Source organism: Crinia signifera, chromosome 12 (assembly GCF_055691185.1).
Source record: "Crinia signifera chromosome 12, ASM5569118v1, whole genome shotgun sequence".
NCBI classification, from domain to species: Eukaryota; Metazoa; Chordata; class Amphibia; order Anura; family Myobatrachidae; genus Crinia; species Crinia signifera.
The window spans coordinates 40,905,802-40,923,581 of NC_139228.1; the positions used below are offsets into that span (position 1 = coordinate 40,905,802).

The following is a 17,780-nucleotide window of genomic DNA, read 5'->3' on the forward strand; positions in this document are numbered from 1 at the left end:
GTCTTAATGTCTGTACTGAAACATTTCCGCCTTATTCCCTGACAGTATTAGGAAAGAATGGGAAACTATATTATTTCAGGTTGCAGCCCTTCCTTTGTTCCCATGGCTTACCCGTGTGAAGGCAATATTCCCAGGCTGTAGACCCATACCCGCCAAAGCATTTGCTAACTCCACTGAATTCACTCCGCAGTTATGTGCCACGTTTGCCTCACAACGCTTGTGTACATTCATTTTACATACTGTAAGAAAAAAAAAGAAGACATTTTAAATAAAAGTACACACAACATTCTACATATTATCTACATACGTGCAATTGTGTCTCAAATACTGTTGCTGTGGGATTTAAAAAATACAACATAGGTTCAAGACATTGGAAAGATATCAAACATTGCAAGAAAAATGTCGCTGTAGTGGGTATTTCTCCCTATAAAGTAGTTATGCAGCAGGGATTGTCAACTTGCACTTTTTCTACAAGATTTTATAAAGACAAATTGAACAAGTTCTTACTTTTACATTGTAGTCCTTGCTTCAACACCCCCCATAACAGAGATCCACAATGGTCACAAAATGTTGGCACTTTGTAGTTGTGATAGCGGAATTTATGAGGTAAATTGATACTGAACCTCTGTTCAAAGATCTAATAACAGAACACACTATTAATTACATAAAAGTAGCATCAAAAAACATCTACATATAATAAATACCTAAAAGTCTTAAGTCACATAGCAGGTTTTCATTGACAATGTTTTCTACACTTGTAGTATCTGCTGGTTAGATGTCTTGGAAGATTTTGAAAACTAGCAGTTTCTTTTTTGCCTATCTTCAATAGACACACAGGCTGATTACAGTTAAAAAAAAAAAGTTTTTTTTTTTTAAATCATTCTCATCTACCCTGGAATCGGTGATTGGTGCTCTGGTGAGGACTATCAGTCATCTGTGACCCCCAATGCAGTAGCGTGATGCTGCAAAGTGGCAGCTCACTTAACAGCAATGTAGTTCTCACAGCAGCAGGCAGGCAGGCAGGCAGGCAGGCTGGCCTCCAGGAGCTCCAATCACGGATCCCTGGGTGCTGCCAAGTATGATCAGGATTAGGGGGGTTTGCAGCTACATGTGCACCATTGTTATTTCTGACTCTGCCTACACAGATTATGTTTTCTGGATTTTGTATTTAGTCCTACTAAAGTAAGTTTCCCACATGCTTCCAGTCAGATATCCTGAAATATCAGTTGTTGCGGGTAATGGAGAATTACTGGTGTATGCCATTAAATATGAAAACAAAACATGCATTCTATTTTGTATACATTAGCGCAGGACCGGCCAACCTGTGGCTCTCCAGATGTTGTGAAACTACAAATCCCAGCATGCCTTGCCACAGTTTTAACACTCCCTTATAGCAAAACTGTGGCAAGGCATGATGGGATTTGTAGTCTCACAACATCTGGAGAGCCACAGGTTGGCCAGGCCTGCATTCGTATATAGCCAAACTGACCTGCATGTTCAGCAGACAGGAGGGATCGTTAATGCCTAGGAGCGTGCACTGCTAATGATATTGAGTGTACACACTAGATCAGGGGTGGCCAACCCGTGGCTCTTTCCTTAATGAGCTGCGGCTCTTCAATCACCCTCCGTTGCAGTGTAGTGCTTTTCCCCGACCACTGAGAGTAGCAGTGATCGGGCAGCCCACGCCTCCCCACACAGTGAGCGGCAGCATAGCGGGCCGGCTGCGGCACACACCCCCTTCCCCATATATGGCGGACGTCTGGCGTCACCCCTGTCCCTGCACTGTGTGCGCCCAATTGCACCCTCCTCTCCACCCCGCTTTTACTTTTCCTGTGCAATGCACAGGACCATCGGCAACAGAGCGGAGTTGAAGAGCAGTGGCTGCCATAAACAGGGAGATATGTAGGGGCAGCAATCTTCTATCAGTAAGTTACCCAGGGAGGGTGGCCTTGTGCCGCAGGCAGGGGGTTGTGTTAGAGAGAGGGGAGAATTTGAATACATGTACAGAGCCGCAGTAGAGCTGCGTCTTTGGGGGGGGGGGGGTGGTGTATGTATGAGGGTGGCGGTGTATACATTTATGTATGAGGGTGGCTGTGTATACATGTATTTAGGAGGGTGACGGTGTATAACTGTATGTATGTATGAGGGTGGCGGTGTATAACTGTATGTATGTGAATGATGTTGGCTCTTCGGCATCCCTAAACATATTTTTGGGCCCTTTGTCTCTGACTGGTTGGCCACCCCTGCACTAGATAATATTTTAAAAGGTATTGCTCAGAGTCCCCTTTCTGAGCAATATCCTCTAGTGTGTATGGGGCTTTACTCTGCAACGGACATCCTCCTCCCACCACAAACACACACATCCCATAGACACACACCGAGAGAAACCATGACAGCATGGTTGGGCTGGACCACAGGGTAAACCCCTGATGGGCGCCTCTGCCTGACAGCTCTCCTACTTCTCTGAGGATCAGGTTCAAGACTCTGCACTTAAATGATACATTATACATACAGTATGTTACACCATAGTGCATTATTGCATGACTCTGGGGGTCGGTTGTCCCTCCTGCGATTCTTGGAAGGCAGGCAGAGAAGGGTTCCAGGCCACCCTGAGTGCACAATAAGAGCAGGCAAGCAGGCAGGATTCTCTACCTGACATCCAGCCTATAGCCAGACAGTGAAAGGCTGCCAGCATGCTGATTGGTGGACGGCTGGAGCTATCCACCAATCAAAGTGTTTATTCCTGTGAATGGGTGGATAATACCGTTAAGATGGCCCTGAATGAAGATATAAAAATGTGACAGACAGATAACCGACAACAATTATAAACAGGGGACTTACACACCAGACAACAATTAAGAAATCCGCTCTTGTGACTGCGCAGTAACACCTCACTGTCCCTCTTCCAACTCAGCAGCCCACAAAACACAGGAAGTGTGGGGTGTGATTAGAAGCTTTTCCAGTGTCTAAATGACATTATGTACCAATCCGAACACATCTCCATGTTCACATGCGTTTTACTTGCCCGTGTTTTGTATTCAGGGGATGTTTTAAGAAAACTCGCCCAAGACAACACAATTGCATACACCATTGGAACACACGAAACGAAGCAAATACGCCTGTTTGTACATTTGTGTTTGGTTTCCGAAAACACGAGCAAAGCTGACCACGTTGAATTTCGACCAAACACAGATCTTCGTATATAAACCCCTTTTTTCCTGGAAAACCTGGTGCACCTATTCTGCATTTAGCATGGAGCTTCCTAAGGGATCCAAACTCTTCCCAAAGGCTGGTGAACACTATTGCAACCCCTATGAACCGGTCCATAACCCACAAGATTTCCTAAACTGAGCAAAAGCATGAGATGGTGTGCATGGCAAATAATACACCAGCTGGAGTGAATTGTAGAGCACACACAAGTGTAGTGTTGCCACCAGCGGCAGCTCTTACCTCTGGGAAGGAGGGGGGCTGACGCAATGCCCCCCCCCCCCCTCCACTGCCGGCCGCAGCTGTGCTCATTATGGTCCCAGGATCCCTGTCCCAGCCCTCAGTCCCGGTCCCTGCCGCAGGCCAGCACATGCGCAGTAGTTTCTTCGGTACTGCACATGCGCCAGCCCCCAGCCTCTATAGGCTGCTTTTTCAGCGGCCCCCAGAGGCATATTCTGGGTCAGGCACATGCGCAGTATCGTCCTCGTACTACGCATGCGCAGAACCCGGCTTTTATGGCTGCCGGTAAGCAGCCCATGTAGAGGCTTCCCGGAAGGAGGGAATACCTCCCAATGGGACTGCCTTAAGTGACAGGCAGGTCAGACTTCCAATAGGAAGTCACTGCCAGTCACAGTGAAGCACAAGCAGTCTCACAGACTGCATCTGACTTCACTTTAGGCAGCGACAGTGGCGAATTTTACCTGGGGAGGCTGCAGCCCTGATTCAATTAGCCTGAATGTTGACTTGATTTTCACACTGCAATTTAAATCAGAGTTTGAAATCGCCCCTCCCAGATCTATATCCCTATGTACATATTACTTCTGCACCAACTTTGCATCATAAAAGTTTCCAAGGTGCACAGTTACTTCTTTTGTTATTTTTGTTTTCAACTCAGAATCAGGCCAACAATGTTTATTGGTTCAAGGGGATTTTGTCTTTTATATGAGAGACAGGATGTGGTTTTGGAGACCAAGATGCACAGACCAGAATAGTGTGAAGAGTGAAAAAAAAATCCCCTATGATACGTTACCTTTTTTTCCACTTTAGCTGAGTTGTTCATGCAGGTGCAAGCCGTGACGATGAGCTGGTGGCAGCGCTTGTGAACCACGCACGTGCAAACTGCGTTGAGAGAAGAGAAACCATTTAAAAACATTAAAAATCAGGCATCTGTGCATTTAAGTGGATTAGTCGCTGTGGATAAACATCTCCTAATTCAATTGTATACTTGGAACTGTCTATTTGCCGTTAATTCTTGAAAGTGTGCTTAAGGGGCCTACACACCGGGTGATTTCTGGGCATTTTGTAAGTGATCTCTCTAGATCGCTTGCAACATGCCCTATATCGCTCCGTGTGTAGGGGCCTTAGTGAAAGCTATGCGCGGCCCCACATATCGCGATCGTGGACAGAATGGGGGAGATCCACCCACTCATCTAAGGGTGAGAGGAACTACACCAAAAACAGGAGTCTCCATTTGTGTGTTTACATTGAGCAAAGCTACACTGAACCATCTATATGCAAAACGAGGACAGGTTTGTGGAAAACAGGCAAAATAACCTGATTTAAAGCAAATTAAAAAAGGAGGAATTTTCACTAGGCAAAACCGTGGTGCTTGGCACATGGGGCAGATTGAAAATTAGCAAAAGATTTAGAGGGGTATTCAATCCTGGGTCACGACTGTCAGTACGTCCCGACAGCCGTGACCCTGGCCCGTTATCGTTTTGCTCGACTGTAAATTGCCAGACGGAATTCAATGTCAGATTTTAAAGTTGGGCCCGTTCTGTCAATCTGCCTCCATCAAGATAGCATTGCATAGGCATTTGCCGCTATTTCCCTGTCGGAAATTGCGGCAGGGATTGAAAACCCCCATTTAAGTTGGAAATAGGTGTGTCTGAGCTTAATTATAAACATTAGTGTAGAGGCATATGTGTAAGAACTGTTCAATGGTGCATTTAATGCAATGCACACGGATTCATTTACAATTGATGGGGTTTAAAAACAAATTATGGTACTTGTGTATTAGCACGGCGCCCGATTTCACTACGTACGCAAACGTAGTGAAATCGCATCGCTCGCCACACTTCGGGCTAGGTGGCTCGCTGCGCTCACCACACTATATAAATTCAACTCCATGCCGACATGGATAGTGGGGGTATGAAAAGGTCGGGCGGACGCGCCCCGCCACACTTCGGGATGATGCGGATAGTGGGGGGAAAGGGGGCCAAACTAAATGACATTATGGGGGAAATTTACTTAAAAAAATTTGTAAAAAATAGGTGTATTTGTATCCAGAAATACACTTATTTTTGAATCAGAAAAAGAGAAAGGAATGTCTTTCTATGTGGTGCACCTCATAGAATAGGACTGGTAGCATAAAATTTAGCTTTTGTTAAAAGACAAAGAGGCGAAATATAGACATACAGTAAAACATATAACACAGACAGTGTATTAAAAAGGAAATTTTTTTTATCCTCGCTCAGTGTGGCCCAATTCCCCTATGGTCCCCTGTGGGACTTTGACAATTTAAACCGTACTGACAGGCAGTAAACACTTTTAATATAGGAGTGCTTCACACTTCACTTGACAACCTGTCAGATTGTTGAATAGTGTCCAAATAGCTGAAAGTGCCTGCTACCTAAAACGCTATGGTTTTTGAACTGCGGAGCTAGTATTGTGACTGGTCCTGTCTTGACAATGTTTCATTGGATTCAGGGTTATGATCACCCTTCTCTAGTGGGCACCAGTACTTGGGCAGTCACCGTTTAATCAGTGCTGCAGGTCTCCCCAGCGAGTAGTAGCCGGTATGGACTGCCACCACTCCGGCACCACGTATCTGCTGGGAGGCAGAGGTGACAAATTAGCTACGGATACGTAGGGCTTTGGCGAGCGGCGGCATGTCAAATGTAGCGCCGTCCGTCTAGTCGCCTGCTCTGAGACGGTACACGTAGAAACTAGCACACAGTGAGCTTTGCGAGCGGCGGCGTGTCATCCTCAACGCCACTCATCTGCTGGTATTACCAGCAGATGAGCGGCTTTCCTGGCGATGATGCGGGAGCGCGTAGCAGCGCTCACCGCTCATCGCTGGGGCATACACACTGGGCGGCTTTGAGCTGAAAGCCCCTCAAACAGGCTGTTTTGAGCGGCTTTCAGCTCAGTCGCCTAGTGTGTATGGGCCTAAAGGGTTAAATGTTGTATTATTCTGTGAGGGCTATCAGAGTAGCAGTTAGACAGTGCTATAGAATACACACAATTTCCATCAGACAAAAAAACCACATCTCTATATTTGGAAACTTCTTTAAAGCCTTACACCTCCGCCTTCCTGGGGTTATGCAGCAATTCTGTATTATAGGAAATGTATACAGTAACAATTTGTGCAGTTCCACACAGTTTTTCCATACTCAAAGTTGGATAACAAAGCAAAAAAAAAGATTCTTGTCAAGATTCATATGATGATCAGAGTAGATTTTGATTGGACAGAGAGCTGGGAACATTTATTGGGTACAGCTTATGGTCATATATTTTTTCTTTTGCTAATTAGAACAAGAATTTTTTTGCAAATACCACCATATTGGCTACTACTGCTACTAACTACTGTACAACCACTAACAACTACAATCAACTAGCAACTACCAGAAACAACTACCATCTACCAACACCAACCACTATAATTACAACTACCAAGAACCATACCTTCCAACAGGACCCATTCCAGGAGGGACACAATGCTCTGTTCCTGGACTTCCTTGCCAGTGACAGCTCTAGAGGTGGGGCTGCAGCATGGACCAAAATTTAAACAGGGGAATTACACCAACTGTCAGTAAGACTGGTGCAGCGGTTGGGGTAGCAGTTGGTGTGGCTTTCCTATTTTGATATGTGCTGCAGCCTCATCTCTTCAACTGCCATTGGCAAGTTAGTCCAGGAACAGAGCATTCTGTCATCCTGGAATTGGCCATGTTGGTATGTCAACAACTACAACCAATAAAAACAACTAAAACCACTACTACCAACAAGTTTCAACTACCAACTACAAGCTACCAACAACATCTATTAACAATTACTAGCTACAAACATCTAACTACCAACAAGTACCAACTACTGCCACCACTACTACTACGTTTGTACATTTTTTTTGTAATATAGTATCTTTTTTTGGGGGGGGGGGTCCTCTTTTTCCTCTGCTGTGCCATGGCATGAGGAAGTAGAGCCTTCTGAGACTTGGTACGATCCACACTGCACATGATCATCATCCACCACGAAGGGTGTTAGGTATGTTCCATGTCTTTTTGACATTATTTATGGCTAATAGAGAGTATAAAGTATTTAACCACCTGACCTTGTGCCCACAGAATTAAAAATCCTCCTCACTTCTATCCCTTGGGTACAGGCTTTAAAGGTCTTTGTCAGATCGGGCTGGTTGGAACAAAAATCCTGGTAATGGATGAGAGCAAATGACCGTTGACCATTTGCTTTGAAATGCTGGAAAACTGCCAAAAACTGTCACTCATCCATTACCAGCTTTTTGCTGGTAATGGATGAGTGACAGTTAGATCTGTAGATGTATGGCCACCTTAAGATACCTCTGAAGAGATAAGTGAGCAGATGTTACTGAGAAAAATAAAAGTGTAAGAGCCAGTCCAAATCAGAAAGAGAGTGTCAGGGTCTAATTAATGGATGAGTCATGTGATTGCTGAAACTATGTTATGTGCTAAGAAAAATATAAAAGGCTATTATTTGACACATTTATTACAGTACACCCATGACTTAAACTCTGGAAGATTTTACTGCATATTTATGTCTGCACCTTGCTCACGTTTTATGGTTGGGAAATCTGTACGAGCAGATGCACCTGTTACCATAGAAACCCCGAAATATCACAAAGAGGAAGCAGGTCCTAAAGAGTCTCCTGAGGTATTTACCCAACACCAACACATCCCCACCCACAGGGGATGCATAACAATTGCATTTATTTTAATTTAACTGGATCAGGGAGCCAAACACTTTCCTGGCATGATATGGTCACTGGTAGCTGGGTAGCTGGTTCTATGCTACAAAATCAGTAGGTACGTGCTGCTAGCTGCCATTTTGTCACAAAGTTTATTTACCATCAGGCTTCACTGATATCTGGCAGAATGTTTATAGATTCCCAGCACAGGGCCATAACTGGGGGGGCGACTAGGGGGAGATGCAACCGGGGTGCTAGGTTAGGAGGGCATTAAATTTGTGCACTTATCTGCCTGCCGCCCAACTCTGACTCCTATGCCGCTGACTGTCACTCAGAGTTAGTCGGGGCGCGGCTAAGTGGGCGAGGTTCATGTCAGGGTGGGTGCCTTCCCCCTGTCATACAGTACCACGCGGTGACATCATACTGGAGGGGGGAAGAGCCGGTGCGCCCTGTAACATGGTGGGATGAGCAGAGGAGTGTGACTGGAGGTAATGCTGACGAGTGGAGGACCCCACTCCCACAGCTAGGAACCAGACACTATGGGCTCAGTCTGGCTAAGGAATTCCCACTAGAGATTTGCAGAGTCTCCTGCCAGACACACCCTGGAAACAGGAGAAGGGCATTACTGCAGGCATCCAAGCAGTGAGAGAGCCCAAAGGCAGCACCATGGCATAGCTCAGATGGGCATGGTACTTGCTGTGCCTGGCTCAAGGTAAGTGCCGGCTGCTCTCACTCACAGATGTGGTTATATAGGAAATGCCCACTCCTTATGGTTACAGAGGAACAGTGTGTTCCCCAGGGTTGCCTCTCCGAGAGAAGCCCGGAGAGGATACTGTCAGCAGCACTTTGGGGGGTGGGGCCTGATGTATATGCAATTTCCATCTTTAGCACCACCCCCTCCCCCCAAATCGCGGTAATTTACTGCTGCAGCCAGGGAGATTCAGGGGGTGCTGCCGGTATCCGGGAGGGTTGCCCACATTTCCGGGGAGTCGGGAAGGGGATCTGATGTTTGGGGAGCCTCCGGGAGGGTAGGCCACCTTGGTTCCATATTCCTCTTCTTTCCCTCTGTACTGATGCCTATGGCACTATGCTAGTTTCAGCCCTCGATACACTGTTACGCATTTGTTATATAATTACTATAAGGTTATGGTTAGAAATGACGGGTGTGCAGCTGTTGATATTGCGGAGTTATATTGGCACACACCGACAGAGGATTCAACCTGAAGAGCTCAGTTACTTAACCAGTGGTGTTGGTTTATTGATAGATAGCAGGCACAGCTATACTCAAGGTTCCATGTACACTGACGGAGCGTATGGTGTTTCATAGAGCCCCTCAGCCAGTGCTACAGGGTAGCTGTTGGTTAAAAAAAAAAAAGACAAACTCATGTTGACTGTTGATTGTCGACCTAATGCTTGTGTCGACCTTCTGGCCTTGTCAACCTTTGCCATGTTGACCTATTTCATGTGTCGACCGAAGCCCTGTCAACCTTTAGTGGTCAACCTAATGTATGTCGACCTTTATAGTGTCGACTTAGCGACTACATCCCCAGAACGCAGCCTCCCTGGAGAACAGGAAGATTGGCGCGTGATCAGTTGTGCGCTACTATACAGATTGAACACCCGAGAAACGTTTCCCTAAATAACCTCACACTGCCATCGTTATAGAATGACCATATGTAGGAAACAGAATACATTCAGCAGTGTTCTAATCCCAGAAACAAAACAATAAAATGCTCAATTAAGAATGTAAGAAGGTGTCCCCGTACCTTGGCACTGGTATCCCTGCTTGCCAAACACTCCCCTGTTAGAAGAGAAAGATTGCAGTTATAAAGTTACCAAGCACATACAGATAACACTTTTGTATATGAATAGAGCACTAAAGGTTCACATCTTGTGACTTGAAACATAGATAAGTTACAATTGGGGATATACAAAATGATAAAGATAACCCCACCAACCACCTAAACATCCTGGCTATCATATCACCCCAGGATTATGTGGAGTATACACTGTGATATGCAATACACAAGTGCATAATCAGAGGAGGATTTTTGGTACTTGTGTACTAGCACGGCGCCCACGATAATTAGTCGCCCGATTTTTTATCGCATCGCATGCCATACACCCGATGGCATGCAATGCGATTTTGACCCATATACTATATTAAATTGTATAAGCACCCTAATGGGTGCTTACAATGGTTAAATGCACCCCCACGCAACCCCCCAAGTAAAAACGTGAACCCGAAGCGTGGCGAGCGCAGCGAGCCCGCGAGGGGCGGCGGTACACATCCTACGACCTTTTCATACCCCCACTATCCACATCGGTGTGGAGTTGATTTTATAAAGTGTGGCAAGCGCAACGAGCCACCGAGCCGAAGTGTGGCGAGGGACGCGGATACCTGTGAAGCCCGCGAGGGGACGCTTCGGGCTCGGTGGCTCGCTACGCTCGCCACACTTTATAAAATCAACTCCACACCGACGTGGATAGTTGGGGTATGAAAAGGTCGTAGGACGCGTACCGCTGCGCTCGCCACGCTTCGGGTTTACGTTTATACTTGGGGGTGCATTTAACATTGTAAGCACCCATTAGGGTGCTTATACAAGTTATAATCGCATCCCATCGCATTGTATGCCATATACAATACCATACAATTTTAAAATTGTATGACATTGTGGAACATCGCCGATATCGCGTCGCATCGCATGCGATATGGTCTGCGATGCGATGGGCGCCGTGATAGTACACAAGTACCAAATATTTTATCCCCCCAACATTGCTACATCACCAGTATGGTGCGGCACTGTAATGTGGGGGTTCTGTATGGCATAATGTGAACGGGGAACACTACAGTGAATTTAGCACATTTGTGGTGCTTGGTCTATTTACACAATATACATCACCAGAACATTTAAGTGACAGTTCTATTGGTTGGGGCCCCCACAAGTTAGTCAGCCAGGGGTCTCTGCAATGCAGCCCTGTGCATAGTCACCTACACACCTTGACATTAAACTTTTGAAGCTGCCTCCAGATTTTGACAAAAGTTGACCAAGGTTTGCTATTACATTCAATAAGAGATCCTACTTTATAAAGTATTTACTCTGACATTTTTTTTTCTAAAAACATAAAAAAGCAAAAAATAATAATTGCTTATGTTTACTATCCACTAGACGGCACATGACACTAGAGCGTTCTGTCCACTAGATGGCACATGACAAACTAATTCAAATGTTGCTTGGTTCAGGCGCGTACAGCTGCCAGCGCTGACAGTTATGATGTTCCGTCACTTTGACGGTGTGGAAATATTATATAAACAAATATAATATTATACCCAAGAATATATATGAATAATATAGTAAAATATAATACTAAACAACTTTTTTATTGATTACAAATAAAAACAAAAGCAGACAATTTAATTTATTAAATGAGGAATCTATTTCTTATGATGTGACCAGCCAAACGGCTGGCAAGAATGGCTATTGCAGGTCTTTGTGCAATTTATTAGAGTTAACACTGCAGAAGTCATTTATCGCACATAAAAAGGACTCCCGCGGAGCTGCCAGGAAAGTTCAAGGGAAATTGGATGCGATATATCGCAGATGCTAAAAAGCATATGATGGGTCCGATTGCAATCCTATGTGCTGCACATAGAATTTTCAGCTCCAATTTGATGTGTGTGGGACCGCTCATCGGAATGGATGTCAAACACATCCGATTTGCCCAATTTTCACCTGATTTCTCAGCCCGATCCATCGGAAACACGTGAAAAGTGTCCAAATCGGACCAATGTATGGGCACTTTTAGAGTTCTCCAGCCTTAAGATATGTCCTAGCACTTACCACTTTTCCCCATACACCCCCATAAGGGGAATGGCAAAATAAGGCACCTGGTTAAGGCTCAGGATGACGTTGCTTACCTTTAACATGTGATCTAGTACTGGCAAAGAGGCATTGCGCGGTCATTTATAATCATCGGTGGAGAGTCTCTAAACTAAAAATGCGGTAAAAACCCTGTTATCGGGGTTTTTACCGCATTTTGGGATGCTCTAAGCATCCCCAGCCGGGGGGCATCGCCAGAAAAATCTGGCGATGCCCCACAGAAGCCTATGGGCTTCTAACGCGACCACCCGCTGCCCCGCACTGACCCACCGCAGCCCCCGAACCGACCCCCCTTACCTGTGTCCGGGCAGCACCGAGTTGTGCTACCCGGACCTGTGACCTCCTCCTCCCTGCACTTTATATCCTCTTCCGGGTGCAGGGAGGAGGAGAGCCAGCCCCCCCCCCCCCCTGCAGCAGCAGCATCATCATCATCATCCAGGCCGGGTAAGAGAGGGAGGGGGGAGCCGCCTGTCTTTTGTGATAATTATTGCATATGTTAGATCATATGCGATAATTATTTAGCGGTAGCTGGCGATGGGCGGTAAGGGGGCGCGGATGTTAGAGCATCCCCCCCATCGTCAGTGCTGGCTTATAGCAAAAACAGACCCCTAAATACCTTACAGGTCCATAACATAAAAACATTTAAATGTGAAAAAGCCAAATGGGATGAATATTTTGTTGCAGATATTATACAGATAACAAAAATGATATCGAAGAAACCTATGGCTTTTGATAAAGGATATAGAGGTAGTTTGCTATGTGTCCATATTATTAGGTGAATCACTGAGTGGAACAGAGTGGTTAGAACATTACAGCTGTGCCTGTGTTCTGTCATATGTGAAAGTCTTTGTAGATTACCCATGTGCTCACAAAGATAGAGCCGGAGGGTTGATTACTGAAGGCGTGCTCTGTGACCTATATGTGGGCACTGCGAAGAACATCCCAGTATGTATATTCACAGATTTCCTACAGCCAAACATGATCGGTCTCTATAGAAGAAAGAATGCAAAATCAAAACATGAATGAGGTTCATTCCATAGAGAGGTGACCACACAATCTACTTGCGACAGAAGCTGTACATAATTACTCTGTGCATTAGGGATGGCCATCGACCATCGATGATTTGAAATCATTGAGGGTTAATGGTAGATGTTGATCGCCATCGATGTGGGAGAACCAGATGGTTTCCCTGCATCGATGGCACAGGAGTACTGATATCTGTTCCCCCCAAGGTGCTGGGACACAGAGCATAGCTGAAGCCCCTCCCCAACATTCTGATTGGCCCACAGGCCACAGGGGATAAGTGGCCCATGGTAACCAATCAGTTGCTTTGTATAATTTTATATTATGCAAATTATAGTTGCTAATTGGTTGCCATGGGCCACTTCTCCTATGGCTTATTTCTCCTCAGTTATCACTGCTTCATACATTTACCCCTGTGTCTGGCCTCCATTTGCTCCTGGCACCAATACTCAATGTCTTCCTTTGTAATCTATTGAGACTTTCCTTTAGTATTATAAATCAACGCATGCATATTAAGTGTAGCAAGATGCATACTTTTAGACTTAATCCTGTTGGCGCCCAGTATTGCAGAATGAGAGAGGTTGTACTCCAGTAACGGGGCCTGTAGCCATGATGAAGATGCTCAGCTGTGGTAGAGAGGTAGTGAGTGACACCACTGACGAGGAAACGGATCTAGGAGTCCGGTGACTGCTTTCACATCACAAACCCAGGTTCGACCCTTTCACACTACACTTTCAACCAGAGATATTCCCAGGTTGGCCCCATTCACAGTAAACCCGTGTCACCCGTGTAAACACTTTGGATGTCATTAAAATTAAAAATGTACTATTTCTGTCTCACAAAGATGAGGTGTCAAAAGGAAACAAGAGGAGAGGGTTGGGGACTGCTCACAATATCCCAACATTGCAGCAATCATGGCTAACCGAGCACGTGCGTAGCCCTAAATTCATGATTGATTGTAAACTATTTGGCATCTTTGACAGTGCTTGCAATCCCCCTGCATATCTCAGCCCCCCCCCCTGATCCTCAACAGCCCCCTCATCTCCTCATCACTCCAATTGGTCATGGCAATTAAACCGCACACTGCTGCTCTCTTGATGTCTGCAGTGTGCTACCTGTGTGTCCAGGGATCTGGCTGCTGACATCATCAAGGGAGACACAGGAACAGCCACCTTTTTCTGATATCAGGATTGAATAATCTGGGTAAGATACTTTCACACTGCACATTAACCTTTGTATAATCCTGCTTTAACCCTGGGGTGTTCACTTGGTGCACTTAGGCACTTTAACACTTCGACCTCGACCACAGTCAACCCAGGTTTTGGCGATGTGTAAGGGCAAAGGCAGGTAAGCAATGTAATGAAATGATAAAGAAGGCAAGTCAGATGCTTGGATGTATAGTGAGGGGAATCAGCAGCAGAAAGAAGTAATCCCACTGTATGGGTCATTGGTCGGCCTCGTTTAGAATAGTGTACTCAGTTCTGGAGGACATATCTCCAGAAAGATATAAATACATTAGAGACTGTACAAAAAAAGTAGAGATGTGCGGGCTCGGATTTCAGAGATCCGAGCCCCCACGGACGTCATCATTCCGAGCAGCGCTCGGAGATTCCCGCCTGACTCGGTCCGTCCGCGTGATTAGAACGTCATCTCCCGGCGTCGGATTTCGCGAGGCTTTATAAGCAGCTGCCGCGCGCCCGCCATCTTCACTCCAGTCAAGTAGTGGGTTGGGAGAGGGTGTGTTGGTGCTGCTGCTGGGGCTTAAACTTGAGCTTGGCCTTGAGCTTTTGCAATCGCTGGTGCTGTCTCTCAGTGCTGCTGTGTAGTAGTCTAACTGTGTACTTGTAGTACTACTGTCTCCTCTGTGCGGTCTACCTCTGGTGTGCTGTGCTGCCTGTAATTGATTATTTTATTTGCTGGGGCTGTCTCCCTCAGTGCTGCTGTGTACTCTGTTCTCAGCTTAGGACAACAGTCTAACTGTGTACTTGTAGTACTACTGTCTCCTCTGTGCGGTCTACCTCTGGTGAGCTGTGCTGTAATTAATTATTTTATTTGCTAGGGCTGTCTCCCTCAGTGCTGCTGTGTACTATGTTCTCCTCTGCTTAGGAGAACAGTCTAACTGTGTACCTGCCTGTAGTACTACTGTCTCCTCTGTGCTGGGGCATACCTCTGGTGCTGTGCTGTGCCATTTATTATATATATTCATAATTAATTAATTATATTAAATAAATATATATAGTCCACTGGTGCTGCATTGCTGCCTGCACTGAATCTGCCAGTCTGGCGGTCTGTGGTCTGGGGCTCACTGGCTAATAAATAATTAAATACTGCCTGCCTAATAAATAATTAAATACTGCCGTATATCTCTACCTTTGTGGTCTGGGGCTCACTGGCTATACTGCTGTATGTACCGTCTGGTCTGGGGCTCACTGGCTAATAAATAATTAAATACTGCCGTATATCTCTACTTTTGTGGTCTGGGGCTCACTGGCTATACTGCCGTATGTACCGTCTGGTCTGGGGCTCACTGGCTAATAAATAATTAAATACTGCCGTATATCTCTACCTTTGTGGTCTGGGGCTCACTGCCTATACTGCCGTATGTACCGTCTGGTCTGGGGCTCACTGCCTAATAAATAAATACTGCCGTATATCTACCTGTCTGGTCTGGTGCCCACTGCTGAGAGGCAATTAAACTTCTTTGGGGGCGGCTGCAATTACACTTCTTTTTGGGCGGCTGCAATTACACTTCTTTGGGGGCGGCTGCAATTACACTTCTTTGGGGGCGGCTAAACTTTTTTGAGAACGGCTGCAATTACACGTCTTTTTGGGCGGCTTAGCATAGTTATCCAGCTACCTCAGTGCAAACTTTTGCAATAAAAACAATATTGTGAGGTGTGAGGTGTTCAGAATACACTGGAAATGAGTGTAAATGAATGTTATTGAGGTCAATATAGCGTAGGAGCAAAAAAAAACACCAAATTCTGCGATTTTAGCTGTTTTTATGCTTTTTTAACAAAAAAATCAGAACCCAAAACCCAAAAAAATCCAAACACAAAACACTTAGGAGGTGTTTTGTCAAAACCCATTAGAACCCAAAACCTCAAGGTAATCAGAACCCAAAACCCAAAAAGTGGCCGGTGCACATCTCTAAAAAAAAGGATGGTACATGGCCTACATCACAAAACTCACCTGGAAAGACTAAAAGATGTATAGTTTGGAGCAGAGAAAGGAAAGGGGGGAAATGATAGAAACTTTCAAATATATCAAGGGATTTACCAAGGTCCAGAAGGGGAAGATACTTCAAAGAAAGAAAAGTACCAGAAGATGAGGACGGGCACTGTTAAACATTCCTGGGATAGACATAAGGTTCTCCTTACAAAGATCTAAGGATCAAACATATTTTGATGTTACTATAAGGTTGCAAAAGGGGAAGACGAATGAGCCAAGTTGTTCTATGTGTCTGTTTTTAAGTAAAGTCAATGAAAGTTTAATAACCATAAAATATTGCACATACATCCGAACATAGCTCCATAAGCTGATCACTAGCATTGTCTGTCTCCAGAAAACTGTCCTCAACTTGGGCCTCCAAATGTCTGGCACTTGCCTCTGAGCTCCAGTCACCTTTCCTGGCACTATTTTCCATCTATTCGCTTCCTGGTGACTAGGGTGGCCAATCACAGGATCGGGATAGTGTAGGCAGAAAAGTACACTGAGAGGAAACCATGCACGTGAAAAATTACACTTAACCCTTTATGCCTATATCTCCTGCTCTAGATTCTCATAACGAGTGAGCTCCAGGCAGCCACAGCAGCAATATTTTAAATAGGCCAATATAGGTTTGTTCAGGGTTTTAAATTATTGACACTTTAAAACTTGCAACTCGAAGACTATTACATGAAATGGGGGGAAGTACTTATGTGTGTGTGTGGAGGGATAGGGACGGTTGGGGTGATTCAGGAGATCTGCTAGACCTTAATGAAAAGATGAGGTTGTAGGGAGTGCTGAAGCCTCAGACAATTGTAGATTGATGCCCCTTTCCCACTGCAGCCTTAAAACAGTATATTGCCGATTTTTGAGGACAAAATACCGTTTAAGGCTGCAGTGGGAAAGCGCCAGAGTTGAAATACCGTTTAAAGTTAAACGGTATTTCAACCCGTTTCCAAAGCAGAGTTTTACACGGTAATCTACCGTTTAAGAGGCAATGGGAATGCATCTTAAACGGTAGAGATGATGGCTGATTTTTTCAGCCATCATCTCCGTGTGTGTACGCTGCCGGGCTGAAAGATTAACCACTTTCAGCCCGGCGGTACGCCCCGCTGCCACCCCCCGCCCCCCCCCTCCTGTTATACTCACTTGTCCACGCTGCCCCGCTGTGTCCGGCTGGCTGCCGTTAGCGACGCTGGTCCGGTCCGCCCCGCAGGTCCTCTTTTTCTTGTCCTCCTGGGTCCGGCCACATGCCCCGCCTTCCTCCGTCCTGCTCCACACGGAGCAGCACTGGCCACCAATGTTTTATTTTGTAAGCCAGTAATATATAGATTGCTGGCACATGCCAGCAATCTATATATTTCTGGAACCACTGGGCACCAATGACAATCCTAAGCCAGTAATATATAGATTGCTGGCACATGCCAGCAATCTATATATTTCTGGAACCACTGGGCACCAATGACAATCCTAAGCCAGTAATATATAGATTGCTGGCACATGCCAGCAATCTATATATTTCT

The 17,780-nt window shown here is 45.5% G+C and overlaps 1 protein-coding gene across 1 annotated transcript in view; it reads right to left on the reverse strand.

The window, feature by feature from the left end:
• PRKCH (protein kinase C eta) overlaps nt 1–17,780 on the reverse strand; it is a 185,796-nt gene that overhangs the window by 96,718 nt on the left and 71,298 nt on the right. The window contains exons 4-7 of the mRNA XM_083166713.1: nt 9,913–9,947; nt 4,238–4,326; nt 508–637; nt 112–239 (exon numbers count right to left, since the gene is read on the reverse strand). Coding sequence (XP_083022839.1) covers nt 112–239; nt 508–637; nt 4,238–4,326; nt 9,913–9,947 — 382 coding nt within the window. The remainder of the gene's footprint in view (nt 1–111; nt 240–507; nt 638–4,237; nt 4,327–9,912; nt 9,948–17,780) is intronic.